This window comes from Streptopelia decaocto (assembly GCF_964273445.1).
Source record: "Streptopelia decaocto genome assembly, contig: HAP1_SCAFFOLD_111, whole genome shotgun sequence".
Classification (NCBI taxonomy): domain Eukaryota; kingdom Metazoa; phylum Chordata; class Aves; order Columbiformes; family Columbidae; genus Streptopelia; species Streptopelia decaocto.
The window spans coordinates 3283-30579 of NW_028116450.1; the positions used below are offsets into that span (position 1 = coordinate 3283).

A 27297-nucleotide genomic window follows, 5' to 3' on the forward strand; every position below is an offset into this window, starting at 1 on the left:
GACTCTGCAGCCAACCGGAGCTGGATTCGGTCTGTCACTGGCCTCAGTTCGCAGGGACGACTTGCAAGGTCCTCTCCTAATGTCGGTCATAAGCAGAAGGGAAAAGGCAAAAAAAGGGACGAGATCCTCGTGATTTCCCACTTTTATATGAAGTATTCATGTGAGTGGAATGTTATACACAGTTGGTCAGTTTCTTGGTCACCGGTTTCTCGTCGCCACTCTTGCGAGATGTCCATCCGTGCTTATCAATAAGTTTGCATTCCATTGCTATATTTACCAAAACATGTGTCTGGTGCTCCAGGAAAATGCAGCTAATATGAAAGCTTTAGCTGACAGGCAAATTCACTAAAAGAGTAACTTGTTTTAAAAAACAACAGGACAAGTTGTTAGCAGTGCAGGTCAGAGCGGCTTCCAATCATCTCCTTCTTTAGAAGTGCTGTTTCGTCTTAAGCTTTCAGACTTTTTTTCTAATTTTTGGTGCATGCTTTCTTCTACCTCTCCCAAAATCACTGAGTCGTGTATGAACTAGTGGCACATCATGCTGGGGGATGGTGGGGAGACGTTGGCCTTCCACTTAGGGTGGTGTAGATGTTGAGACTTTGGGATTTTCTTCTTTTCCTGTGCTGACATAGGACATGAAAAGAATGCCTACTTTTTCCAAGGATTTGTCTGCTCCCTAGGCTGAAACCAAACTGCATGGAGGGGGAAGAAGTGTGCTAGGGGAGCAAAAGGAGATTGAGAGCTTGCAAGGACCTTGTTAGGGTCCACTCAGCGATGGACTCGTGATGGTTCATTTACGTTCTTCTCGAGGCACAAAATTAAGGCATCTGAAACGCCAAGGGCTTAGAATGCAATCAAACAGTGTTACTTTATTATTTTGCCCGTACAGCGGCACGCGATGGCGAGAGAGTAAGAAAACAGGAAAGGAAAAATAAACCGGGAAAGAAGAAGGAAAAGAGGGGAATGAGGACTGGTTTACCAGCAGATGAGTTCCAAAGGTGTCCATCCCTCTGGGGTCCAGTCCCGTGGAGTCCTGCCGGTCCTCCATGGTGGTTTGGGATCCTCTGGTGGGGAGATCTCAATGACGTCCAGTCAGGAACCATCTTTATACTTCTTCACCCCCCCTCGCTCCCATTGTTTCAGGCCAATCTCCACCTTTGTTTCTCAATCCGGGCTTAACTGTGCAGGCTCGAAAAGTCTTTGCCTCTCTTGCCAGCGCTTGTCTGCGCCTGCGTGGCCTGCACTCAGGGCTATCTCTCTGGTCCATTGGGTGACCTCAGGACCCTTGGCCAGCTTCTGGGCATGCTCTTTTTTGTTGTCCTTTGTTCGAGGGAGCGGGTGAGGGACAAGGTGTGACTGAGGCTGCAGGTAAGAATCCATCTTCTGGACAGCAGCAATTGTCCCTGGGTCGGAGAGACCCATCTAACAATCCCTTTTAGGAGGTGGGGGCTAGCTTGGCTGAAGCAGCAGGCAAACTCCACACAGCAGCCATTGTTAGAAGTAGCCTTCCAGGCTGGAGACCCCTGTGCAACACAATGCTTCTCCTCAGGCCTCTGTCTAAGTCACTGTCAGTCTGTTCTGGATGGCGATGTTCAGGCAGATACTGGTTTTGGACCGACTCTTACAGACCTGGAGCAGATTCTGAGAGTTTGCTGTTCCAGAAAGGTTTGGCTGGTGCAGCAGCTGAGAGGAAATGGCCAGCTATGATGGGTCCCCAGAGTGATGCTTTGGGACCGGTGGCACGTGCATCTCCCTAACCAGGCAGTAGAATGCACTTTGGGCCCGGTAGAAGGAAGGTGGCAGAGGCAATGCATTGGAGAGCTGGCAGGATGAAACTGGGAGTTGGATGAGGCCACCTCCTTTAGCAAGTGAGTCAGTGAACAGCTCACAAGTACTGTAAAAGCGCACCTTGAGAGGATCCTGGTTGTCACTAAAGGGGAAACGGTAGATTCTATTGCTGAAAACAGACTGTGTGGTTTTGTGAATGTGGCTTCAGCGTTTTTCTTCAAGGAGGCTCATACCTACTTAAGGAAACTCATGACGATCGTGTTGAAAACAAAGTATCAGTGTGGTGAGGCTGTAGAGTGGCCCTTGGTTTGTACTGCAAACAAGCTCTGAATGCGGATTCTTGCAGGTGCAGCGGAGCAGGCAGCAGCATCTGAGCAAAGCTCTGGGGGACGGGGTCCTGTGTGCTGGGGACAGCTTCCCTCGCCATTCTCTGCTCCCTCCTCCTTCAAGCAGGGGCTGCCCCACGCCGCGCACAGGCAGTCCCAGCCGGGCCCGCAGGTGGGTGTCTCCGTGGCGACCGCCGGGCTCTGTGATGTGGGCACCTCTTCATAGCCAGAGGCCATTGTGACACGGGGGTCCCCGCCCTGACCGTGGGGGTATTTAAGGAGCGAGAGCCCTGGGGTGCTCACTCCCAGGAGAGCAGCTTCTCAGGAGCAGCAGCTTCTCAGGAGGCAGCATCTCCCCTGGGTGCCCGTTGCAGCTCTTTGGTAGACGAGACCCAAGATGCCCATCGACGAGGAGGCGAACGCCCACTCCCAGCCCTTTGGGCTTCCCCCCTTGCTCCACAGGCCACAGGGGAGGGACGGGACAGGGCAGGAGGGAAAGGCCGGTGGTTGGACGGGGCCGCAAGCAGCTGCTGCAGTGCCGGGACTGCCACCTCCATCCCCTGTGTCCTGCTCCTCCTCCTGCTCGGAGGTCAGACACAGCCTGGGCCAGCACAGCATCCAGAGCACCTCGGTCACCACCTCGGTCCGGGAGCGCGTCCAGGACCACCGTGAAGGTCCCCAGGAGGGGTCTGGCTGGCCTTGCAGCACCAACACCGAGGCAGCAGCAGAGGCAGAGTGCCCAGCACCTGCCCCACAGGGCCCCACAGCCTATGACGCAGCTCTGTGGGACACAGCCCAGCACATCTTCAATGAGAGCTTGCGCAGGGCTGTGGCTGAGATCATGGGAGCTGGCCAGGAACCAGAGGAACAGCAGGACCTGGCCCAGCGCATGGATGTGGAGGATGAGAACAACAAAGAGGGGTGCGAAGGCGGAGACATCTTCATCCCCAGCATCTGGATCAACCCCTTGTTCCAGGAGCACCTCCAGGACACCCCTGCAGGTCCCCAGGAGGGGTCTGGCTTGCCCAGCTGCACAGACACGGAGGCGGCAGCAGAGGCAGAGCGCCTGGAACCTGTCCAGCAGAGCCCTGCAGAGGACGATGTGGACCTGTTAGACATTGTGGAGCACATCATCAGTGAGGCCGTGCACAGGGCTGAGGCTGAGATCCAGGGACCTGGCCAGCAAGCGGTGGAACAGCAGGACCTGGCCCAATGCGTGGATGTTCCAGTGGCAGCACCAGCACCTGCAGGACTTGAAGCCACTGAGGCTCGTTTGGCAGGAGACAATGAGGGACAGGCCAGCACAGCCCCTCTCGTCCCAGCTGCAAAGGACGAAGAAGAGAACACAGTTTCTCCAATGTCTGCAGAGCATGGAGGAGAGACCAGCACAGACATGGCCTGCCCAGCGCAGGGCCCAGCTCCACGGCTACGGCCTTCCCGGTTCCGGAGGGCGCTGCGGGCTCTGCGCAGGGCTTTCCGCTGCAGCTGCACCGCGGGACAGCAAGAGGAGTAGAGCCCGGCTGCCAGCGCCACGCGGGTGCCTGCGCAGCATCCACGCCAGGGATGGGTGCATGGACAGTGACCGCGGGATTCACCTGCCCTGAGGACATGGTGCTGCCAGCCTCTGCTCGGCCTTGGATTGTTTTTAGAAATCATTAAAGCCAATTAAAAAAATGACAGTTTTCCCCCTGTGCTCATCTGTTCCTGCTCCACCTCGGGACAAAGAAGGCTGCAGGAAATCTCTGTCCTCGGGGTGTCCCGGCATTGGTTGCGGGAAGCCCTGGGCTGGTGCTGCCGCAAGCCGGCGGTTTGGCTGGATCCCCCTCAGGCTCCCTTCCCACCCGCCTGCCTCCAATTCCAGTCAAGGACTTGGAACATTTGAGATCTACTGCCGACTTGGCCTGGTTGACCTGCACCGTACGGCATCCCCTTCGTCTCACAAGGAACCTCCCCATTGCAAGGGTGTTTCGGAACACCTCCATGAGCCAATTGCCCCTCCATTTTTAAGTCCCTCGCCTCCACGGTGCTGGTGCTCTTCCATCAATGGCAGCAAGTGCAGCACTGTACCCTGTTAGTGAGTCCGTCCCGGCAATGCATAATCTTGGCTTTCGTTTCAGTCCCACCATCAGGGCATTCCCACTGCCCTTGGTCTCTCCTTTCACAGCCATGTCAATAACTTGCCAGGAGCAATCACAAGCCTTGTGTCTCTCATTCTCTGGACCACCACACAGCTCGGGGATGCCAGCAGCCCCTTCCCTTAGGGACTGCTGCATGGCAGGGTGCTGAGCTCTTTCATGGATTCTCTGAATTAGTTTCACTTGTTTTTCTTCACAGCTGATAAGAATTTTCTCTGTACAGCCCATCCAGGGTCCCTTGCCCTAGAGACTGGAGGTTGTAGGTGTGCTCTGCTTCCCCTAGCCCAGCTGTGGGGCCCAGGAACAGCTGCACTGTGTGTCCTTCTGCACTTGCCTGACTTTTTTTCCTCCAAAGCTCAGCTGTTTGCCCCTCTCCCACAGGCTCTAGTCCCTGGAGGCTCTGCACTCCAGGTGGAGCAGCAGCAGCTGGGTGTTGACAGAGGGTAACGTGTGGCCCTTCTTTAGCTTATCAGGCGGCCCTGATTGCTCGTCTCCAGGCTGGTGGGGCCGTGACTGCTGCCCTGGGAACTGCTCACTGCCACGCTCTGACTCCTGCCTCGACACCAGCTTGCTGCCATGTCGTGCTTGCTGCCTGCAGCCCTTCTTGCTGCCTCGCCGTCGTGCCTGCCTTGTTTGCTGCCTCACTGTTTCCATCTCTTTTACCCACCTATTCTGTGTATTGATGCTCCTCTCAGATTCTTCAGCAGGGGACTTGTAGATCTCTGCCAGAGCCCTCTTGCTCCAAACTTGACCCCTCTTGGTGACTTTGCTGGTTCTTTGGCTGGTCCAGATGGTCCCCTACTCGGGGCTGTAGGCCACCCTCTGCTCTGACTTTGTTATCTCCCTCAATTCTGTGCTAAGCTCCTGCTCCTGGCAGGTCTGCAGGTTTGCTCCAGCTCAAAACCCTGTCCTGGAGGTTCCTGCCTTTGAGAAACACGTCACTGCTGGCCTGCTGAACTGCAGCACCCATCTTACGGCACGAACCTCCACCCTCCTGGCTTTCTTGTGCCCCAGTGCTTGGGCACCACCTCCTGGTTCTTGTGCCAGCAGGTGTTGGCTGCTGTAACAGTGCTGGTGTTGCTGGCTTGCGGGCTGATAACAGGCGAGACCCTCTGCACCCACACGTGGTGCCGGGATGGGGTCCCTTTCTTCTGCCGAGGGACTCCCAAGTCAGGAAAAGCCGGCTGCTCGCCCCCTTGCTGGAGAGCTGAGCCTTGATCCATCTCAGGGGACACTGGAGGGTCCCCCAAACACCAGCAGCCCCGCTTCACACTGCTGAAGGCATCGGGAGGGGACCAAGGGGGCCCAGCCACAGTGAAGTGTGACCTCATTGTGTTTCTGCAGTTGCTTGGGGCTGGAATACGCGCTGCATCCATGTCCGAACCTGCCTTCTACGGGAAGCTCTCCTCCATGGGGTGTTTTCAAACCAGTTTGGCTTGGTTTATTTTTTGTGTATACCTATATATCTCACTCCAGGGTTTCCTTAGACACCACCACACAAAGCTCTGCATACGGTTTTGCTGTTGCAAAGCAGCTGTTCTTGTGGAAACGCCCTTCACTCCTCTTCCACACTGCTAAGGTGATGGAAACAATTCAGGGGAACGGAAAAAAATCCTCACCCACCTCGTACTTTATGTGATAAACCCTATGCAGCCCTCTGTGGTCTCCCCTGTGATGCAAAGCCACGTTTTAGCCACATTCCCATCCTCTTGAGCTCATGGTAGGAAGCTGCTCTGGTAACATTATTAAAACCCAATTCTTTGTCACTGTCATGGGCTCCTTCGTGTGCCCTCACAGTCCTGCAAATGACCCATGGGGCCAGGGAATATGTCAATTCCATGAGTGCCCTTTTTGACCTGGCATTTGGAATTTTTGCACCTGTGGCAGTTGCACATCCCCCTGAGATCTGGAGCCTTCACTGGGGCAGCTGATGGCTCTTTAGCACCTTTTGTGCCCCACTGTGCCTGTCCCCACATACACACCTGGGGTGGTACCAAAGTGCTGACAGTCACATCCTCCTCTATCCTGGGGCAGGGTGACTTCACCTCCACCTGCTGGGGGGGCAGGAGGGGTGAGACCCTCAGCCAATTGGCGGGGTCGTTAACAAAGGAGGTGCCCAGAGTAGCAGGAAGCTTCTGGACCATGTTCTAATGCCCACAGCCAGATCTGACCAGACTATAAAACAGGGTCCCTGCTGGAGGCCCCCTTGGAGTGGTCTTCTCACAGTAGCGGGTCTGTGAACCGGAGCCCTCTCCTTAGACTGGGACGCTGTCTAAGGAGATTCCTGGGATTGAGAGCGCCTCACCTCCTCGTTTGGGTGAGTCGTTATTTACTGGATATGTCCGTAAATGAGTCCTTGCCCAACCAGGTGAGTGATTATTTCTTGTGGGTACCCTGGAGTCAGAGGGCTCTGGTTTTGTTTCTTGTGTGTGCGTGCACGCTGTGGACCCTTATTCTTATTTTGCTGTACCCCAATAATCTCCTCAACTGATATACAAACCTGTATTTTATGTTGTCGGAGTGCTAACTAATTGCATGAACCCTGTTTCTGGTCGGTTTATTGGCTGCACTTCTCCGGCCAGAATAAAGTCTGTTTTGGAACTCATTGTCTGTCTAAAACTGACTTTGAGGTGCCTCTGTGACAAAATTTACAGACCTCGCAACTGCTGCACAAGCCAAATCATTCTAGAATGACAGGGTCTAAGAATCTGCTACCAGTCCTTGCAAGCTCTCAATCTCCTTTTGCTTCCCTGGCACACTTCTTCCCCCCTCCATGCAGTTTGGTTTCAGCCTAGGGAGCAGACAAATCCTTGGAAAAAGTAGGCATTCTTTTCATGTCCTATGTCAGCACAGGACAAGAAGAAAATCCCAAAGTCTCAACATCTACATCGCCCTAAGTGGAAGGCCAACGTGTCCCCACCATCCACCAGCGTGATGTGCCACTAGTTCATACACGATTTGGTGATTTTGAGAGAGACAGAAGAAAACATGCACCAAAAATTAGAAAAAAAAAGTCTGAAAGCTTAACAAAGAAACATTTGTAAAGGGAACCGTGGCAAACTGGGCAGGTACCTGAGAGGCGGCGGGAGGCATTGCCTGTGGATTTATTCCTGCGTGTTGAGTCTGGCCGCTCTAGGAAGGGGAGGGGAGAAGACGAGAAGGAGGAAGCGGGACTGCGGAACCAGTAGCCAAACCCGCGCTCCCCCACCCTGACCCCTCCTGTTCCGAGGAGGCGCCGCTCCCAGCCAGGGCGGGTTCCCCGGGCTGCGGCGGGGCCGCCCGGCCGGGTCTGCGGGCGGCAGCCGGACACTCTGGCTTCTGTCCCAAGGTCACCCCGCTGAGCGACAGCGGCACAAGCCCGGAGGGGCTGCGGGAGGGGCGGCTCCCGGTCACCCCCCCGCCCCGTCCCGGTGCCTCATGGCGGAGCTGCCTCCGCTCCGGCCCCGCCGATGCTGCCCGTGCTCTTCCTCCTCCTCCTCCTCGCCTGCCCCGGCAGCTCGGCGGCCGGGCTGGGGATCACAGGCAAGTCTCTGCTCACCGGGGGACAGGGGGGTCCCTGGGTCCCCCCGGGACCGCATGCCGGGTGGGTGGTCGTTCACGCTCCGGGGGTGTCCGTGGATGTAGCACCGCGCGGTTTGGGGTGTTTTGCTGACTTAGGAGCTGCCGAGTTGTCAGTTGCAGCAAGGGCAGCCGTAGCTCAGCAGCGGGGCTGCATCTCGCCGAGCTTCTCCCCCGGCTTTAGGGGTGCAGGACCCTTTTTCCTGACTCGTTTTTGAAGAAGGGAAGGCAAGTCCTGGACTTGGGCACTCCTCAGCCCCATCTTTTCCCCGGAGAAGAACTTTTCAATGAGGATCGGGAAGAGGCTCACTGGCTTTCCCGTTTCTTAATGCCATTTTTTGGCAGTGATCCGATGGGAAAGTGCTTGTTTGTGGGGAGGGCTCCTTGAGCTCAGATTTGTGCCTTTGGTAGAGGGGGAGGGAGGAAAAGGACTCCTGAGTGGGATCGGGGAGTTGTCCCCAGGTTCAAGCTGCTGGCGCTGTGCAGATACACCAGCTGAACGTTTAAGGCAAAGAACTGAATTTTTCGGGTGAGAGATACAAAGGGAACTCATATGCAAATGTTCGGACTTTCTGCTTTTCCATGTTGTTGCTTATATCCAGAAATAATGAAGCCCCAGCGCCGCTGTTTGCAGAGCTGCTGAGCCAGGGCGGGTGTTGCGGTGCAGGGGGGTGACTGGGGCTGGGCCCCCCGTGCCCAGCCAGCTGCTTGATCACCACCCTCTTTGGCAGGACAGGGAAGAGAGACCATAATGAAGGCTTGTGGGTCAACATAAGGGCAGGGAGATCACTCAGCAATTACTGTCATGGGCAAAACAGACTTCACTCGGGGAAAAATTAGTTTAATTTATTTCTAGTCGAATCACAGTATGGAAATGGGATTCTAAAACCACCTTCTCCTCACTACTCCTTTTCCCCGGGCTCAACTTCATTCCCAAATTCTCCACCTGTGGATGGATGTCTGCTCCCCTGTGGACCTCCATGGGCTGCAAGAGCATCTTCTCCCATTCCTTTTTCAAATGGTCTTGGTGTCTGCAGGGCTGTTTCACATATTCTCACTCCTCTCTTCCAGTGGCTGTCGTACAACAGTTTTCCCCCCTTATTAAATATGTTATCCCAGAGGCACTACCCCTGTTGCCAATGGGCTCAATCTTGGCCAGCAGCAGGCCCGTCTTGGAGCCAGCTGGCATTGGCTCTGTTGGACATGGGGGAAATCTCTGGCATCTTCTCGCAGACGCCACCCCTGCAGCCCTCTGGCTGCTAAAACCTTACCAAGCAAACCCAATACATACAACCGCCTCCCAGGTGCATGGAGTTGACTCTCAGCGGCTGCAGAGTAACATCTGATTTCTTTTTCAGCCCGCACACTTTCTCCATGCTACTCTGCTGACCTCAGGCCAGCATCACAGAGACTCGTCTCGGCTGTGGGCTGCACTGTGCTTTTGACAGTACCACCAGTGAACGCCAGCGAAGTTGTCTTCTGGGAATACAAAACCGGCTCGCAGGAAGGAGTCATCATCAATTATGCTTTTGATAGACCTGCCAACGTGTCTCGTCCCTATGAGAATCGCACATGGTTCAATGAAACGGATTTCTCGCTGCAGATCGTGCTGCAGCAGGGAGATGACCAGCTGTACCGGTTCAGGTCCGAGTTGGAGGCCACAGACTGGTTCCAGCTGACAAAAATTAGGTAATTCTGTCCAGCACAATCCATCATCTTTATCTTTCCACCTCTTTCTGGCATTAATAATGACTAGATAAAACCCATCAGGACAGATACTGAGTGTGATAAATGACCAAGACTCCGATAATTTGCCAAACAAGAGTCTGGTTTATTTAATAGGTGAATTAAACACATACACCTTAAGTTTCTGATCGACCTTTTTTATTTCCTTGGCTAGCCCTTCTCGCACTCTGAGTCCGTGGTTGGTTGACACTAGGGGTCTTCTCTCACTCTGATTGGTGGTTGAAGAGTTCCTTCTTCCTCAGTGCAGACTCCAGGTTGTTACTGAGGGGTCTTTTCTACCGAGTTCCCCCCCCGCTTCCCCCGTGGCAGCAATCTCGGGGAAGGCCACCTTCTCCTTCACGTCACTCCCTCCCACCTTTCCTATCCACATGTGCATATGGTACAAAACAAGTTCCACAACTTTTTACAGAAAACTTAACTATCTTTTCATTTTCTTAATAGCCCATGCCTTATTTGGTTATATCTGTAAACAACAGCACGAATCACAGCTGCATTTCTCACAATTCCCCCTTTTTCTTTATTATCCCCTTGATTCGTGCTTTGGCCTCAAAGTTAGCTAGCACCTCCCTAGTGGCGGCTAGGTCCAATTTTGTGTTCTCTTTTAAAATCATTAATTTATACCCTGTTCCTTTTGTTGCCATTTCAGGATCTATAGGCATGGCTGAGATTTGCATGCCTTGGACTACTGAATGTATTAACCAAATAAAGCGCGGGATCATACATGGCATGAACAGTAAACCTAGAAATGCACATAGTATCATGAACCCTATTTTCTTCTACCAGGCTCCCCCAAATAAGTTATCCCACCAGTGGCTAGGAAGTATAGAATTCCATTTCTGTACTGGTACGTGTGCAACTCGTTTTATCTCTTCTGCTATTTTCATTATGGCTTCCCCATTATCATCTATTTCCAAACAACACTCAGAAGTATTCCATTTCCCAAAACCCCCCCTCTTCAGCTAAAAGATAATCTAAGGCTACCCAATTTTGGTACACTGCGGCTCTGGTTTGAGACAATTGTCTCGCTATGAGATTCAGTGCCTCAGCTGTGCGGTTGCTTGTTATTTCAATCACTGCTTGCAACCGAATAATTCAGTTTAGCATATATATTGGGGTATGGTATCCCCAGCTTCCATCTTGGGCCCAGGTGGCTGGATCCATACTAGTAATCCTTCTGGGCTTACACTCTCTCCTCTCCAAGGCCACTGTTCTGCCATTTGACACCCCCCACATATCCAGCGTGAGGTAGCATTTAATTCCCGGGCTATCTTTTCCATAAGATCTATAAACAGGTTTTTCCCTACTGTTGGTAATTGGAATTCCTTGTCTTTTTGCCTTATTTCTTCATACCAATCACTGCTTTTCTGTACCAATTTCTGCTTCTCTTGCTCTCTTTTTAAATCCTGAGTGGCACTCTTAACTAACTCCTCCTTATACTGATCTTGCACTCCCCCTCTATCTGAATAGCCCCACATACCAGCTTGTGTAAAACGGATATTCTGTTCTCCCCTGGGGCAGGCGACAGAGCCTACACCGAGTCCACCTTTCCCTGGGTTAGTTGCTACCCATAATTTCTGCCCTTGGATTTCATAGTTCTCCAATTTTGTTCTATCTTAACATCCAGAATTAGTATGAGTGTGATAATTTAGAACATATTGGGTTAGTCCTCCTATTCTCATGCGCTCGTCGCACTTGGTACAGGGATTAGCCAGGCTAAGTTGGGAACAATAAGTCACCATTCCTAGCAAGAGGATCAGGTCCAGGTTTCTACACCCTCTGCCTCTCCGGCCGACCAGGTTGCAGCCGGCAGCCGAGTTCGTCATCTTCTCGGCAGCAAGGGTGGTGTCCCCATCTTTCCTATTTCTGCTGTTAGCGTGGTGACTTTTTATCGCTTCCCAGCTCTTGGCCTTCACTTCCCAGGAGTTGCTGCGTAGCTGGATTTATTTAGTGCTGACCTACATACTTCACAACCCAAGCAATTGCAGAGATATAATACATCGCAGGTCCTGAATATCAAGGAACAACCTTGGAAATTCACTCATAGTCCATCTGGTACGAAAACATAGCTTTTTGTTATATTTATATGTTTAACTTCAGTAATTGGTTTCCTGAAGGTTTTTCTTTCCAAATCATAATTCGTAGCTTCATCGAGTACTCTTTTTGCCAACCCAACAGCACCAGCCTCTACCTGAGTTAAACAGAGCAGAGAATGAAAATCAGCAATTCCTATTATGTGTTTTGAGTAATTTATTTCTGATAGTTACAGGAGGAAAGAGCAGCCCAAGAGGGCAGGATGGTGGAACGGCAGCTCTGAGCGGCCCCAGTGAGCACAGCAGGCAACGTGTTCTGGGTCATGGTCACCAGCCAGATTTCAAGGTGTTGTGGTTTAACTTGAGCCAGCAATATAACAGCGACAGCCGCTCGCTCACTGCCCCACGATCCCCAAATAGGGGAGAGAATCAAAAGGGAAGAGAGAAACTTGTATGGACATAAACACAGTTTAATAAAATAACAAAACAGCACTAGTATACTGCTATTACTAATATCTATAAAATGGAAATAGAATAGAAAATGGAAGACATTTGATGCAATTCCTCACAACTCCATCTGCACCGAGCAGCCGGTCCCAGGAAGCAGCACCTGGTCCCAACAGCCGATCCCGGAGACAAGAGGGAAAAAGGCAGAAAGGCCCAGAGGCCTCTGCAAAATGGCAGTATGGCAAAAGGCTGGAATAAAGAAACTCCCAAACAGAACTGCCCTGAACAGGTCTCTGTCCTGGCTCTGAGAAAAACCCCAGCCCGAAGATCCTGACTTTCCTTAAATACACAGCATGACGCTAATGGAATATTCTCATTGACCAGTCTGGGTGTCAGTCAAGCTCTGCCCCATCCATCCCCCCTTCCCAGCTCCTCACACCCGTGGGCAGAGCTCAGACCTTGGCTCTCAGACACCAACAACTAAAAATTTTAACTCTGTCCTGGGTGTTCCTCTTGTTCTCAAACTAAATCCAAACAACGACGGTGCCAGCTCTGAAAAAGAAAGGCTTCTAACTGCATGGAGAAAATTGACTCACTTTCCAGGTGTCTCACCTGCACAAACCAGATTCTAAAGGCTGATGCGCTTCCCCGGGCACAAACCAGCCATGTAGCCCAAGCATGAAAACTCTGCCCCATTACTGCCATGGCTGTTACCTGAAAATGATTCACCTGTGCTGCTGGTGCTCAAGGGGGACAGAACACAGAAGAGCATCCACCACCTCTGACTAATTCTTGGAGCTTAATCCAGCAACAACCACAATTCTCAGCTGCCCAGTGCTTTACATGGAAACGCAAATGCAACAGGCAGTGCTAGAATCTGGATCACAGACATTTTGGGTTTTTTTGAGCTTGCTTTCACAAGCAGAGCAGAATTGGCTCCAACTCAAGTGGTATCTGCCCTGTTCAGCTAAACATCTAGTTTGAGTTAACCAGGGGCACAGGAATTCCTTTGACTCACTTTCTGCAGAGCAGAGAGACTCAAATGAAATGACATGTGAAAAGAGCCTTGAAAAGCTTCCTAGACCAGTGTGTGCCTGGAGCCCCCCGTGCTCTGCCTTGGCCTACACCACGTCGGTCTCTGGATGAGGAGGAAAAGCCTTGTGACCTTTTGCATACGGCCCAAACAAAATAACAACTACCTGAGACACTTGTACTGAGTAACCCTAAAATACAAATCTCTTTCCATGAGAATGGTTTTTATGCTGTACGTACACAAGCTGGATATGACTAAATACTTTAAAGCACCATCAGCCACTCCCTGTAATCTGCCTTTAAATCTGCTTTAAATATGAAAAGTCTTTACCTTTGCAGACCGAGTCAGGACAATGATCTGAAAACCAAAGATGCTGTGTATCTAGTCAAGCTCTGTCAGGGTGGTGTGGGGAGGACGTGACTGTGAGCGACTATGTGTACGTGGGGACAGGAACAGTGGGGTACAAAAGGTGCTAAGGAGCCATCAACTGCCCTATTGAAGGCTCCGGATCATGGGGGGATGTGCAACTGCCACAGTGGGGCATTGTGACGTCACTGGTGATGTCACAAAGGGCCCTGCCCAGGCACCCCTATAAAAGCGGGGCCAGCTTGCAGAGCTGCATCCTCTGGCAGGACAGGGCGGCGGCCAGCCCACCATGGCCCGGTACCGGCGAAGCAGGAGCCGCAGTCGCCGCCGTGGCCGCCGCCGCTCTCGCCGCCGCTACCGGAGCCGCTCTCGCCGCCGCTATGGGCAGAGCCGACGCCGGCGGTACAGGAGAAGCCGCCGTCGGCGGGGGACACGGCGCCGCCGCCGCTGAGCCGACCCCGGCACTGGCGTCTGCGGAACCGGCAGAGCCTTGGCCAGCACCACCGCCACACCAGTGCACCACCACGGCTTCACCAATAAAGCTGGAATGATGGCACAACGTGTGCGTGTGTCTCTGGTGTCCCTGTGGGCGAGCTGTGTGTCCCATGGGTGCGTGTCTGTGCTGGGCACATATATCCCATGGCTGGCGTGTCCAGGGCAAGCACATGTTTCCCTGCTCCTGTACTGGGTCTGACTTGTCTCAATGACTCAGCCCATCTCTGTGTCCCAGGCCATTTACGTCCCAGCCTATCTCTATGTCCCAGCCCACCTCCATGTCCCAGTCCATCTCCACATCTCACCACATCTCCACATCCCAGCCAGTGTCTGTGTCCCCAGCCTATCTCCATTTCCCTGCCTACCTCTATGTTCCAGGTCATCTCCAGGCCTCCTGGAAAATTTTCCCACAAGGAAAAAGTGAGTGGCCCTGTGGCATCCCTAGGGATTTTGGGCTATGAAGGCACCCAAGAGTGGCCCTGAGCAGGCGGGCGGGTGCCACATGCCAGGTGTATTTCACAATTTCTGCTCCATTTTTCCATTTTATACAGGACATGGCTGGGCCAGGCGGTCCCTGCTCCGCAATGGTGGCTACTGCAGCACATGGTGTTGCGGCCGCCGTGCCCGGCCAGGGCCCACAGCAGCATGGGGACAGGTGACCCGGGGCGGGGGCAGCAGCGCAGGCTGAGCTCAACTGTCACCAGCGTCACTGCCATGTGCAGTGGCACCACTGACCCCGCACGCCACGGTACCAGAACATTGTGACAAAATGCCTCGTCATGTGGGCGTGGCAGCCGTGCGCCCCCTAGGGGAGGTGGAGCCTGTCAGCCCTGGCCTGGCACTGCTGGCAGTAGTAGTAGTGGTGGTAGTGACGTAGTTTAGGTCAATGAGAAATCTGGTTTTGGAGAAGCCCGTAACCCCCAGAAGTGTCCGTCCCAGATGTGGATGCCTGTCAGTGTGATGCCCCATGACAGACCACCACGGCAGCTCAGCTCCTGGGACCTGGTTGCACACACAGTCATGTGTGTGCACACAGACCCCAAAACATATGTACACATGCACCCACACAGATACATGCTTGTGCACATACACACCCATGTACACACACACACGTCCAGACCCACCCACATGTGTATACACATGCACACGCAAACATTTGCACACACACCTGTACATTCTCATACAATCACAGAATGTCAGGCTGGAAGGGACCACAAAGATCACTTGGCTCAGCCTCTCTTGATACAAACCCGGTCTAGATGAGCTGGCCCAGCACCCGGTCCAGCTGAATCTCAAAATTGTCCAACGTTGGAGAATCCACCACTTCCCTGGGGTTATTATTCCAATGGCTGATTGTTCTCGTGGTGAAAAATTTCCCTCCTGAGCCCAGTTGGAATCTCCCCAGGATTAACTTGTACCCATCGTCCTTCATCTTTTCCATGGGACTCCTTGTACGAAGGGAGTCTCCATCTTTGGAGCCACCCTGGAAACACTGGAACATGGTGCTGAGGTCTCCCTGAGCCGCCTTTTCTCCAGGCTGAACAAGGCCAGATCTCTTAGCCTTTGCTCATATGGTGGCTGCTCAGTCATTTCATCATCTTTGTGGCTCTTCTCTGGACCCTCTTCAGCCTGTCCAGCCTCAGCAGGCAAACACTTTGCTGCCCAGCATTTCCCTGTGACTACTGTGCCATTTATCACCTCCCTCACTGAGTGCAAAGACAGTGTACAAATCAGGTGCTTTGGAAAGTTCCCCTGGTCTCTGCTGATGCTCATTCTGTCTCATGTGCACCCTGAAAACACACATTGAAGCAGGAAAGCAGATCTGAGGAAGGTCCTAGCCCCGGATCAGCCAGGTGATGTAATAGCACAGCCTCCCGATGTCATAGTGCGTTTCCATGACAATCCCAGGCTGTCCCCAGGGTCACCTGGCTGCTGACACCACGTCAAGGCAACAATAAACCATGACAGATGCTCTCTGTTAATCCCTCCCCCTCCCTCTCCTGATGGAAAAGATGATAAGGAAGGAAGAAGGAAGAGAGTCTTTTAAGTTGGAAAGGTTTTAAAAAGCTTTACTAATGCTACTAATAAATAGAGAAAATGATACAAAATATACAAACCTCAATCTTGAATGTCCATACGGAGCTGACGCCACTCCAGTGGCAGCAGAGCTAGGAGCTGGCGTGGCTCCAGCAGCTGCAGGGCAGGCACCCGAAGTCATGGTCGGGACTTCACAGTAAAACCAGATACTGGGTTCAAGGATGCAGGGTCTGGATCGAGGCCTAAGATCTCAGGCAGACAGTCAGGTTCCTCTCTAGATGCTGGCCATGGTCAAAGATAGTGAGACCCTCATGATCTCCCTCTTTTATAGGAGGCATGACGATTATGGGACGGGATATGCAGTTGGTCAGTTTTAGTCACCTGTTCTGTACGCTCCCCCTTGCAATTATGTCTCGTTATCAGTTAACCTTGGTTACCATAGTAATAAATCTAAACGTGAGCTTCTTCAGCATTCCTCTGGTCATCTTATCAGCTTTCAGAGTACAGCATCTGAAAAACATGCAGGCGAAAATTCAGAAAAGTGCGGTTACCTAGAAGGCATTAGAAGAATTTAGCTGAAAGGAAAAAATCACTAAAAGAGAAACGGGTCTTGTTTTTACCAAAACCAAGACACACCACAACCTCTCTTGCCAGACCTCTGGCTGCCCTCACTGCTCGCCACGCTCTGTGATGGAGAGACAAAGCAGGCGCAGACAAGTTCATCCTCATCCCACTCGATGGCTGCGGTTGAGACAGGTGATGTCCTGAGACTCCTCCTTTTCTGCCGTAGTTCAGCGTCAGCGATGAGCTCCATTGTACCTGAGGGGATTTGCATCCCCAGGCCTTGAACAAATCCAGTGATGGGGAATCCGCAACTTCTCTGGGCAACCGCTTCTTCCAAAGCCCTGCTACTGCTCCCCTGACATCCAAGCTGTCCTAGCCTCCAGAATTCCTTGAATCTTCACTCCATATCCCAGCACTGAATTACACACCCACCACCTTCTGCTGCCTCAAATAAAAAAAAAGCAGCCTAATTCAATTCAGCATGACCCCACCTTACCCATGCTATTTAAGGGCTTCTTCCTAACTTTAACACGCTTATTGCCACACACACAGCCTTTTCTCTTTGTACTCCCATGTGGAGCACAAAGACTTCCCTCTTCCCCTGCAGTAATGGGACCTCACTGAGGAGGTTTGTGCATCCTCCAGGCCACGGATGTTTCCTGAGGTCCACCCAAGTGTGAGGAGTGATGAAGGGGAAAAGGGCAGGTTCAGCTCCTGGGGCATGGTTGAGCACAGACACGCCCAGCAGTGGGCATTCCCCATCTCCTAGGCTGAGGTGGGCACACAAGAATCAGCCCTCATTTGCACAGGAGGGACTTTGCTTCCTGCCATGTTCCTATGTGAAACCTCCTTCTCCTACTTGTCCACCTGAAGAAATCGACTGCTTTCAATTTCCAGACTCAGAAATGGTAAATGGTTGTAAGGAACCAACAACCATCAGCTTGTTTCTCACTGATCCACCCAGATTCTCTTTCCCAGACCTCCATACGACCAGTCACAGCTGCTCAAGGCCACTCTTCAGAGGAGTCTTTGAGGTTCTTGGATCATTCCAATGCTTATTAACCGTCTTCCTGGCTCCCTCCAGCACTCATGATGAGCTTTCTTGGCCATAACAGGGCCCTTGTGACCATGTCTTCTGCAGTGGTTCTCTGTTTATGATCTTCTGTGCAGAAAATGTGGTCACAGAAAAACACCAAATAAATCAAAACAGATGCTGAGTGAATTGCCAGTAAGAATCTGTCAAGGGTTAAGATTGTGGGGTGACAATAAAACCCTGGCAGATGTATTGTTAACCCCCTCTCCACCCCCCACTTCCCCCTTTTTGCCCCTCCCTCTCCCCCCTTCCCACTCAGGACAGGCGATCGGGAAGGAAAGAAGGACAGAGAGAAGAGAGTTGGAAAAATTAAAAGTGTTTTACTAATGCTACTAATAAGAATAGAGAAAATAATACAAAATAGACAAAAGCAATCTTGAATGTCTCAGCAACTGCAGAGTCGGCAACCAAAGTCCTGGATTAGACTCTGCAGCCAAGCGGAGCTGGATTCAGTCTCTCACTCGGCCTCAGTTCGCAGGGACGACTAGCAAGGTCCTCTCCTAATGTCGGCCATAAGCAGAAGGGAAAAGGCAAAAAGGCAAAAAGGGGCGAGATCCTCGTGATCTCCCACTTTTATTGGAACTATTCACGTGAATGGAATGTTATACACAGTTGGTCAGTTTCTTGGTCACCGGTTTCTCGTTGTCCCTCTCGCGAGATGTCCATCCATGCTTATCAATAAGTTTGCATTCCATTGCTAGGTTTACCAAAACGTGTGTCTGGTTCTCCAGGAAAATGCAGTTAATATGAAGCTTTAGCTGACAGGCAAAATTCACCAAAAGAGAAACTTGTTTTTAACAAAACCAGGACAGAACCAGGCTCTGCTTTCCTTGCAGGGAGTCCATCCTTGGAAGGGGATCCAACCTCTGCTGCTCTGGAGAATGAAACCAGCAGTGTCCATGACACCTGGGGACACAAAGGGTGACTTTTCAAGCCTGCCTTTTGTCTGAGCCATGTTAGATATGTACTTGTGGATGGGGTGTTATGCTTTATATAGCAAATAGTCATTTATTGCCATTGCCCAAAATGGCTACCACAAATGCAGATCTCTTTGCTGCAGATATTTATACCGGGCAATTGAATGCTTTTTCTGTTGTTGTAGATACTGATATTCTTGGGGAAATCACAAAAACACTTGAAGGACAATGGAAGGATTACCATCTTCTTGGCCCTCCAGTGCACTGGCTCCTCTTTGCCAATGTCTCACTGTCACTGCCCAGGGTCTAGATCTGGTGAAGTATTCTGGATATAGTGTAAAAGGTGCTGAGCAGAGGGGGAGAATCACTTCTTCTGGCTGTGCTCCTGCTCTTATGGCCCAGGAGGCTGTTGGCCACCTTTGCTGCTGGTTCCTGCTTTCCCTAGTGGAACTCAGGGACTACCAGAGCCACTTCCACAGGGCTGCTGCCCAGCCACGCAGCCCCTGGCCTCTGCCACTGCAGCCTGGAATTCCCCTGACCAGTTTTTGAGTCTTTTTAGATGTATGAAAGATTTGCTTTCTCCAGTCATGACGACCTTCCAAAATGCATCAGAGAAGCCCTGCTATGACATCAGCCTGGTCTCTCAACATCCCTGGATTCCTCCCATCTGGTCCAATGGACTATTAAGGGTTGAGCTTTCCTCAATAACCTCTGACTTGATCTCCATCCACTTCTGCATTTGTCTGGGATTCTGCCTGGTAGGCACATGGAACTGGGAGAACTTCATGCAAAGGCAAAAGCCAAGAGTACCTGACACCTTAGCAAATTCATAGCCCAAAATCCCTGGGGATGCCACAGGGCCACCCACTCTTTCCTTGTGGGAAAATTTTCCAGGAGGCCTGGAGATGACCTGGGACTTAGAGGTGGGCAGGGAAATGGAGATAGGCTGTGGACACAGACACTGGCTGGGACGTGGAGATGTGGTGGGATGTGGAGATGGACTGGGACAAGGAGGTGGGCTGGACATAAATGGCCTAGGACACAGAGATGGGCTGGGTCATTGAGACAAGTCAGACCCAGTACAGGAGCAGGGAAACATGTGCTTGCCCTGGACACGCCAGCCATGGGATATATGTGCCCAGCACAGACACGCACCCATGGGACACACAGCTCGCCCACAGGGACACCAGAGACACACGCACACGTTGTGCCATCATTCCAGCTTTATTGGTGAAGCCGTGGTGGTGCACTGGTGTGGCGGTGGTGCTGGCCAAGGCTCTGCCGGTTCCGCAGACGCCAGTGCCGGGGTCGGCTCAGCGGCGGCGGCGCCGTGTCCCCCGCCGACGGCGGCTTCTCCTGTACCGCCGGCGTCGGCTCTGCCCATAGCGGCGGCGAGAGCGGCTCCGGTAGCGGCGGCGGCCACGGCGGCGACTGCGGCTCCTGCTTCGCCGGTACCGGGCCATGGTGGGCTGGCCGCCGCCCTGTCCTGCCAGAGGATGCAGCTCTGCAAGCTGGCCCCGCTTTTATAGGGGTGCCTGGGCAGGGCCCTTTGTGACATCACCAGTGACGTCACAATGCCCCACTGTGGCAGTTGCACATCCCCCCATGATCCGGAGCCTTCAATAGGGCAGTTGATGGCTCCTTAGCACCTTTTGTACCCCACTGTTCCTGTCCCCACGTACACATAGTCGCTCGCAGCCAAGACTTTTCCTCTGTGACAGGACAGAACACTCCAGGTGTGGAATCCACAGGCCCTTAGTGCTGCTGCAGCCAGCGAGTGAGGTGACGAGAGAGCGCGGACACCGTGTGACCGCGGGACGTGCCGATCGCACTTTGTGCTGCGGGTTCAGCGGCTGCGGAGCGGGGGAGGGAGAAGTTTATTTGAGAGCCGAGGCTGATCTTCAGTTCAGTGGATTTTCCACTGCACTGAGCCACCATGACGGCACGGCTACCCAGAGACTTTTTTATTTTAATAACGGTTCAGCTCAATCAGATTTCATATAAAAACTTGGTGGGTCATGCGAATAATGGGACAGCTCTGGCGGGGTCCTGCCGGCAGCGCGGCTCGCCTCGCCCGTCCCGGTGACGCAATTTCCGGCTGCAGCGCTGGGCCGAGCGGAGGCTCCTGAGTGGGTCCCGGGGGCAAGCGGCGGGTCCGGGGGCGAGCGGCGGGTCGGGATGGGGGCGGGAGAAGCGCCCGCGGCCAGGGCGCGCACACAAAGGTCCGTGTGCAAACAGGCCCTTGGAGCCCCCGGTCCCGGGACCCGCCGGAGCTGAGCCCACAGCTGCCGGCCTGTTGGTGCTTGTGCAGGTGGCAGCGCAGAGGCCGCCATGGGAAACCCGGGTGTCCCCAGCACGTTCCTGTTGGAGCAGCACGTGGCCTGTGCAGGATTTCTAAGTATTAAAAAGGACAAATGCAGTTAAAATGCTTGCAGTGCTATTCTGGGACACATGGACTTTGAATGTATGCATTTTTCGGTAAAGAGAAAAAGGGTTGGATCTATTTTCTCGTTCTGATTGTTGGACATGGCTCTTCTAGAGGTTACCCATGTCCATTGGGCCTCTAGGGCATCTTCTCTGACTCACAGCACACCAAAATGTGCCTGCGTTTTGTTTAGGAGAGCCCCAGCTGCCAGGCGCGGCTGCTGGGTTTGTGCAAACTGTAAAGAAAGCAGTGCGGGCACTCACAGAAACAGCACCAAGTTCTTGCCTTGCTCCTCTGGGGCTGGGGGCTCAACACACCCAGACAGGACACGCTGCCTTTCCCTGGGGGAATTTCTGGAACACAGGCTGTTTGCTTCTGACCAGAGGTGTCTCTGGACTTTTCTCATGACACCTGTCTCCAGCTCTGGAGCTCAGGCCCATGAACAACTCGATTTTAGGCCCCTTGGTCCTGCATCTGTGACAAGTCACGCTGCTCTCACTCCAGCTTCTGCCTGATTTCTGACACCTGTCTTGGTGCCCTGCCCTGGACACTTTCCCTGCTCCAGGTTCAGCCGTCTAACAGGACTCCTGGAAGCCAAGAGCTCCTCTGAGAAAGGAATGAGAAAAAACAAACAAACAAAACTTGTAATGGTGCTTTTTTATTTTCCAAAACTAATTTGATTTTCAGATATTAGATACCCTTGCAAATGATTTCTGCAGCATTTCTGCTCTGTGGATCCCAGCAGCCTGAATCACCACTTGTGACATCATCTTTCCTGCAACACGAAGATCTGTAACATGGCAGCTCAAAAAGTCGTATGGCAACACTATTCAAATGCCAATACAAGTCCTTTCTTTGCTCTGAACTCACTGCGGTAGCAGATCCTACGCCATTGATTTACCACGGTACATTTTGAACCTTCATAGAGATTACTAAGCACCGCAAGGACATTCTTGTGTATGTACTTACTCTAATGAACAAATAGTAGAGAAAATATTTTCACTCACTAGGTGGCAGGAAAAGTCCATTTATATTTCAAGGTTTGCTGTGATGGAAGGCACAACTGATCCTCGAACAGCCTGAGGGTTGTTTTTCCCAGAAACAGATGTGGCTGTACTTCTGCTGCAGGAGAAAAGAGTTGTCATCTGTTGTAAGCAGAACAATAAAAATGGACTAAATGGAGCAGGACACGGTCTGCTGCTGGGACCATATTACCAAGATTTTGTGGGACCATGTTCTGATATTTTAGAGCTCGTAAAGTTATCTTCAAAGTTATCATGAGCTCCAGATAACTCTAAAGTTCTCCTGAATTAGGTCAATTGAGCTTTCACGATGTCAAACTGTTACCAGATGAACAGTGAAGCCGTTTACTTATTGTACTGCAGCCTTTCCACGAGATGCTGGGCAGAAAGTTACTGAACTGACATGTGGTTGAGTTTCCTTTCCTGCACAACAGGATAATCAGGTCAATCCCCAATGAGATGAGCTGTACAAGTGCAAATCCTACACCAGACTCTCTTGCCATTAATGGACGTGGGTCCTTGGGAAATAAGGAGCAGGAAATCAAACCCAGAAAGATTCCCAGCAAAAAACGAAAAACTACAAGTCTGGGAACTGGTGTTCTAGACTGCTGTCACTGCACTGCTCACACCATCTCCCAGCTGTTTGTGCATTTGAAGGTGTTTCACCCAGATTCAGACATTGACAGCTGGGTCTCAAAGCAGCATCTCCAAAACACGCCATGTTTGGACTGCAGTCAGTACAACTGGGCCATCCCCTGAGACACACTGGGGTCTGGAGCCAAAGCCCAGCCCCCGGGCATTAATGCCAAAATCCCCAGTGTCGAAATGGGTGCAATAATGGAGAGCCCAACACCAACCCTGGATTTCCAGCAGGTGGAATTTAAATACAGGGCAAACACACATTGCGGGACTTTCTTCTCAATAACTTATTTTGCAGTACTTCAGGAAGCAACTAAAAGCAGAAATTATAAACGTGGTCTACGTATTCAAAATCAATATAATCCTGATTCAATACGAAAGATGAGTGATCTTCACCCATGACTTTTATGTGTTCCCTGAGCACCTGAGCGCAGTTCACGTGAGAAATTCCCAGGTTCAGATGATCATTACCTCTTCCCACCACTTCCAAAAACCCGATATTTCATCTACAGATGTGGCCATGACCCAGAGAGACATATCAGCTTCTACGCTTACATAACAGACCTCCCTGTCAACACGGCCGTATCAAGAAATCAAGGATCCAAAGCACTCTGAGATCTACAGCATTTACCTGTGCATTTGGGGAACGCTGGAAAGGGCAGTTTTTCCCAACTTCGCCCATTTTCTCAACGCCGAATGTCAGCAAAAGGCACCAGCATGAAGTAGCTGGTGCCTCCTGCAGCCGCCCGAGTCAACAAAGGCGGTTGCCGGCCAGTATAGAATGTTACGTTTCGAAAGTTCCAACTGCTCCTCCAGCTCCTGATATCAACATCATGGCGCCAGGAGACACGTCCAGCTTGAACATCTTCCTTCATCTCCATTGCTTCAGTGTAAATTATAGAAAATCGGGCTATTTCGGAGTCTCCCATCCCAGTGTTTCTTTAATGAAAAATGGAACAAACCCATTTGCCAGGGCTTAAATAATACCCACCCCCTTGCTGAAGGAGCTGTGGCCTGAGAAACAAACCTTTGATAATGCAAAGACAAACCTTATTGACTGTTTTTTAAGCAAAACCTTCTGACCAATGTTTTTCTTACTGTAGCTCTTTGGATGGAGGGTGTTGGGAAGGTGCTTTAAGACTGAGGTTTTATTTCTCATGACTGCACCCAGATTTGATTGGTAATGAATTAATTTCCAGTGGTGGAGTCTGTTTTGCCTGTGACAGTGATGGGTGAGTGATGTCTCCCATCCTTGTCTCGCCCATGAGTGCTTTGTTTCTCTTCTCTCCTGCCCAGCTGAGGAGGGCAGTGACAGAGCAGCTTTGGTGGGCACCTGCTGTCCAGCCAGGGCCAGCCCAGCACAGCTCCCGAGGTTTATCCCGAGGCGCAGAGCCCGGGAACCACCCGGAGGCCCCTGTGCTGACGGGGCAAAACCCACACAGCGAGTTCCCCACGCGCCGGGGCCCGCGCATCCCGGCCCCAGCCAGGCGTGCGGCACCGGGCAAGCAGAAGACAGCCCGAGGAACGGCTGCCGGGCCAGCGGCACCAACGGCACCGCCAGGGCGCGCTGCCTCAGCCCGGAGCCGAAAACAGGCGGGCGGGGCGGCCCTGACACAGCGGGAGCCGCTCTGGAGAGAGAACGGCGCCGGGAGCCCTGGGGCTGCCCCAGGCCCGCGGCCGGGCTGGGCGCCTCCGAGAGGGGAGGCCCCGCCTCGCTGGGGCTGCTGGGGAGGTGCCCGAGGCCACCGCGCCCGCCTGTCCCGCCCTGTCCCGGGCCGCCCTCCCCAGCGCTCGGGTGCGTCGCGGGGCTCCTGGCGGCGGGCGGGCCGGACTCCATTTCCCGTGGGCAGCGCGGGGCGGTGCAGCCGCAGTTCCGCCCGGCGCTGGTCGGCGTTGGGAGTGGGCGGGCTCGGGTGCCGGGGCCATGAGGCGGCGGGCGCGGGGCAGCGGGAGGTGCCGTGTGTGTTGGTGACCGAGGTGAAGGAGGCGCCGTGGGCCCAGCGGGAGCGCCAGGTGGCCGAGGCGGAACGGGGCCGGGGCCGGGGCCGGGCCCAGGGGGAGCCGCTGGGCCGCGGGGAGCGGCGCTGCACGGCGGGCGGAGCGGGGTGGGCAGGCAGCGGCACCGGCCGTGTCAGACCCGCCCGGGCTTTCCCGAAGTGTCTGCGCCTTAAATGTGGGAGACAAAGCTCGTTCGGGAGCCATTTCAGCTCAGACTGGCCTGAGTTGGGAGTTGGAAGGACCCACAAGGATCATTAGTCCAACTCCTGTCCCCGCACAGGACACCCCACAGGTCACCCCGTGTGTCTGAGGACGGTGTCCAGTCTCTTCTTGAACACTGTCAGGTTGGGGCCGTGACACCTCCCTGGGGAGCCTGTTCAGTGTCCAGCACCTCTGGGTGAAGAACCTTTTCCTCATGTCCAACCCAAACCTCTCCTGGCACATCTTCTGCCATTCCCTGGGTTCTGTCATTGGTTGCCAGACAGATCAGTGCCTGCCCTTCCTCCTCCCCTTGTGAGGAGGCTGCAGACCGTGATGAGGTCTCCTCTTCGTCTTCTCTTCTCCAGGCTGAACAAACCAAGTGACTTTAACTGCTCCTCATATGGCTTCTTCCCCAAACCCTTCACCAGCCTCTTCTGGACACCCTCCAATAGCTTTATCTCCTTTTTATCCTGTGGCGCCCAGAACTGCACCCAGAACCCCCAGGTCCCTCTGCAGAGCTGCTCTCCAGCATCTTGTGCCCCAGTCTGTGTGTACAGCCAGGGCTGCTGGCACTAAGATGGATGCTTGTGGAACCCACTAGTGACGTGTCCAACCCAACATGGCCCCATTTACTAGAACGCTTTGAGCCCGGCCCATCAGCCGATTGCTCACCCACTGCACTGTGTGTTTATCCAGCTGTGTGCTGGACGTCTTGTCCAGGAGAATGCTGTGAGAGACACTATCAAAGCTTTACTGAAATCCAAAAACGATTTATTTATTCACGGTGCACATACATTCAAACTTCTGTTATGCATGAAAATTTCTGTGAAATAAATTGGGGGAGCACTCTGATTAGAGATTTTTTCATCTCTCTACATATTAATTTGAAGTACTTGCTTCATCCCATTCTCCGCTCTACGTATGGTTCTTGGTTTTCTTTTTGCTTCCAGGTCTTCTTGGCTCTGTTGTCAAAATAGATATACAGAAATTTTTCTACATTATTGACTAGAATAAATCTATATGCTCTTTCAGAAACATGTTCAGAACCAGGCTGCCTGCTCTGTGGACATCTCGGAGTGTGGGCCAAATGCTGCGCCGAGAGCCCCCCCTTAGGCAGGATGGCTGCCTGAGGAAATCTCCCGGGACCAGGATTCCCTCATCTCCCCATGTGGGTGAGTGAAATAATTCCTCGCAGGATCACGGGTCTCTGTTTATTTTTCCTCACTTAGGCAAAGTGAGTGTATTCTGTGTTTAAATATAAGCACATGTATTTTCTTTAGTAATTCCTTGCCAGATTCAGGCAAGTGTGTACTTTTCCCGGAGTCAGGGAGGGCTCTGGCGTTGTATTTGGTGAGCCACGAGCACACTGTGGATCCCCATTGTTATTATTTGCTGCACCCCAATAATTTCCTCAACTGATACTCAAACCTGTATTTATGTTCTTGGAGTGCTAAAACCCCGTTCTTTACCGGTTAATCTGCTGCACCTTTTTGACCAGAATAAAAGTTTGTTTTGAACCCTGTTGTCTGCCTAAAACTAACTTTTGGGGTGCCTCTGTGACACACGGGATGGGGGACACAGGGGACATAGAGGGGACGTGGGGGGTGACATGGGGGTGGGGGGACAAAGCGGACGTGGAAGGGACATGAGGGTCACAGGGGGGGACACATCCCCCGCTTTTCCCCCCTGCACCACAATTTACCCCCCAGTTTCCTCCGGTTTTAGAATCCCCAAATAACTTCCGTTGGAAAAGACCTTTAAGATCATGGAGTCCAACTGTTCCCCCGATACCCAATCGGAGTTGAAACGCCCGTCGCCAGTTTCCCGCGAATCCCTTTGGGCCTTGAGTGTTTTATTCCCCCTGAGCGACCCCCAGATGAAACACCCGGACACTCAAGTTCTCGCGTTTGCAGCAAAATCCCCATTTTGCCCCGTTTTAGTTTCTCAAACTGGGATGAACATCCTGGGCTCTTCTCAAACGCAAAATAACGGGGGTTTCGCTGCCCTCTGGGCTGGACTTTGCTGCTGCTTAATGGAGATAAACCTGGCATTTTTATTAGTGTGAATTTCCTTAATTGGGAACTTCCCTATGATCCTAATGGGGATGAACTTATATTTTTTTTAACAGTGTTGATTTCCTTAAACTCAGCTTCTTTGTTAGTGTGAATTTCCTTAAACTCAGCCTTTTTATTAGCATTGAGTTCCTTCATTGGGATCTTCCCTACGATCTTAAAGGGGGTAGACTCGGCTTTTTTAATTAGTGTGACTTTCCTTAATTGGGATCTTCCCTATGATCCTAATGGGGATAAACTCGTTGTTTTTAACAGGTAGGCTCCCCCATGCACGGCCGGGAGACAGCCCAGAGCAGCCGGACCATGCAGCAGCCAATTTTCTCCTGCCCGACGCCGTCTGCTCTGCAGGGACGAGCCTGAGCCCGAGCAGCCGTGCCTGCCCATCCCGGCATCAGGCGAGCCACT

General features: G+C 52.4%; 1 protein-coding gene and 1 long non-coding RNA gene across 3 annotated transcripts in view; both read left to right on the plus strand.

Moving 5' to 3' along the window:
- The first annotated feature begins 7486 nt into the window (after positions 1 to 7486).
- On the plus strand, positions 7487 to 11904 carry LOC309452196 (uncharacterized protein). Of its 2 annotated transcripts, none has more exons than XM_082076870.1 (3): positions 7487 to 7771; positions 9166 to 9496; positions 11814 to 11904. In XM_082076870.1, the coding sequence occupies exons 1-3, from the start codon at positions 7699 to 7701 to the stop codon at positions 11878 to 11880; spliced, it is 471 nt and encodes a 156-aa protein (XP_081932996.1). In that variant the 5' UTR covers positions 7487 to 7698; the 3' UTR covers positions 11881 to 11904. The 2 variants fall into 2 exon arrangements, with proteins under 2 accessions (XP_081932996.1, XP_081932997.1); XM_082076871.1 differs by lacking the exon at positions 11814 to 11904 and adding an exon at positions 10200 to 10329.
- An 8731-nt stretch (positions 11905 to 20635) lies between these two features.
- LOC309452197 overlaps positions 20636 to 27297 on the plus strand; it is a 248096-nt gene continuing 241434 nt past the window's right edge. Inside the window, exon 1 of the long non-coding RNA XR_014186459.1 lies at positions 20636 to 20668. This is a non-coding gene — a long non-coding RNA (uncharacterized lncRNA). The remainder of the gene's footprint in view (positions 20669 to 27297) is intronic.

What these genes read in the sequence shown, in the direction of transcription:
- LOC309452196 (XM_082076870.1), top strand. Translation starts at nt 7,699, where the DNA reads ATGCTGCCCGTGCTCTTCCTCCTCCTCCTCCTCGCCTGCCCCGGCAGC. An exon ending in GGCCGGGCTGGGGATCACAG is followed by an intron (nt 7,772 to 9,165) that starts GCAAGTCTCTGC and finishes TTTCTTTTTCAG; the next exon opens with CCCGCACACTTTCTCCATGC. An exon ending in TTCCAGCTGACAAAAATTAG is followed by an intron (nt 9,497 to 11,813) that starts GTAATTCTGTCC and finishes TATTTCTGATAG; the next exon opens with TTACAGGAGGAAAGAGCAGC.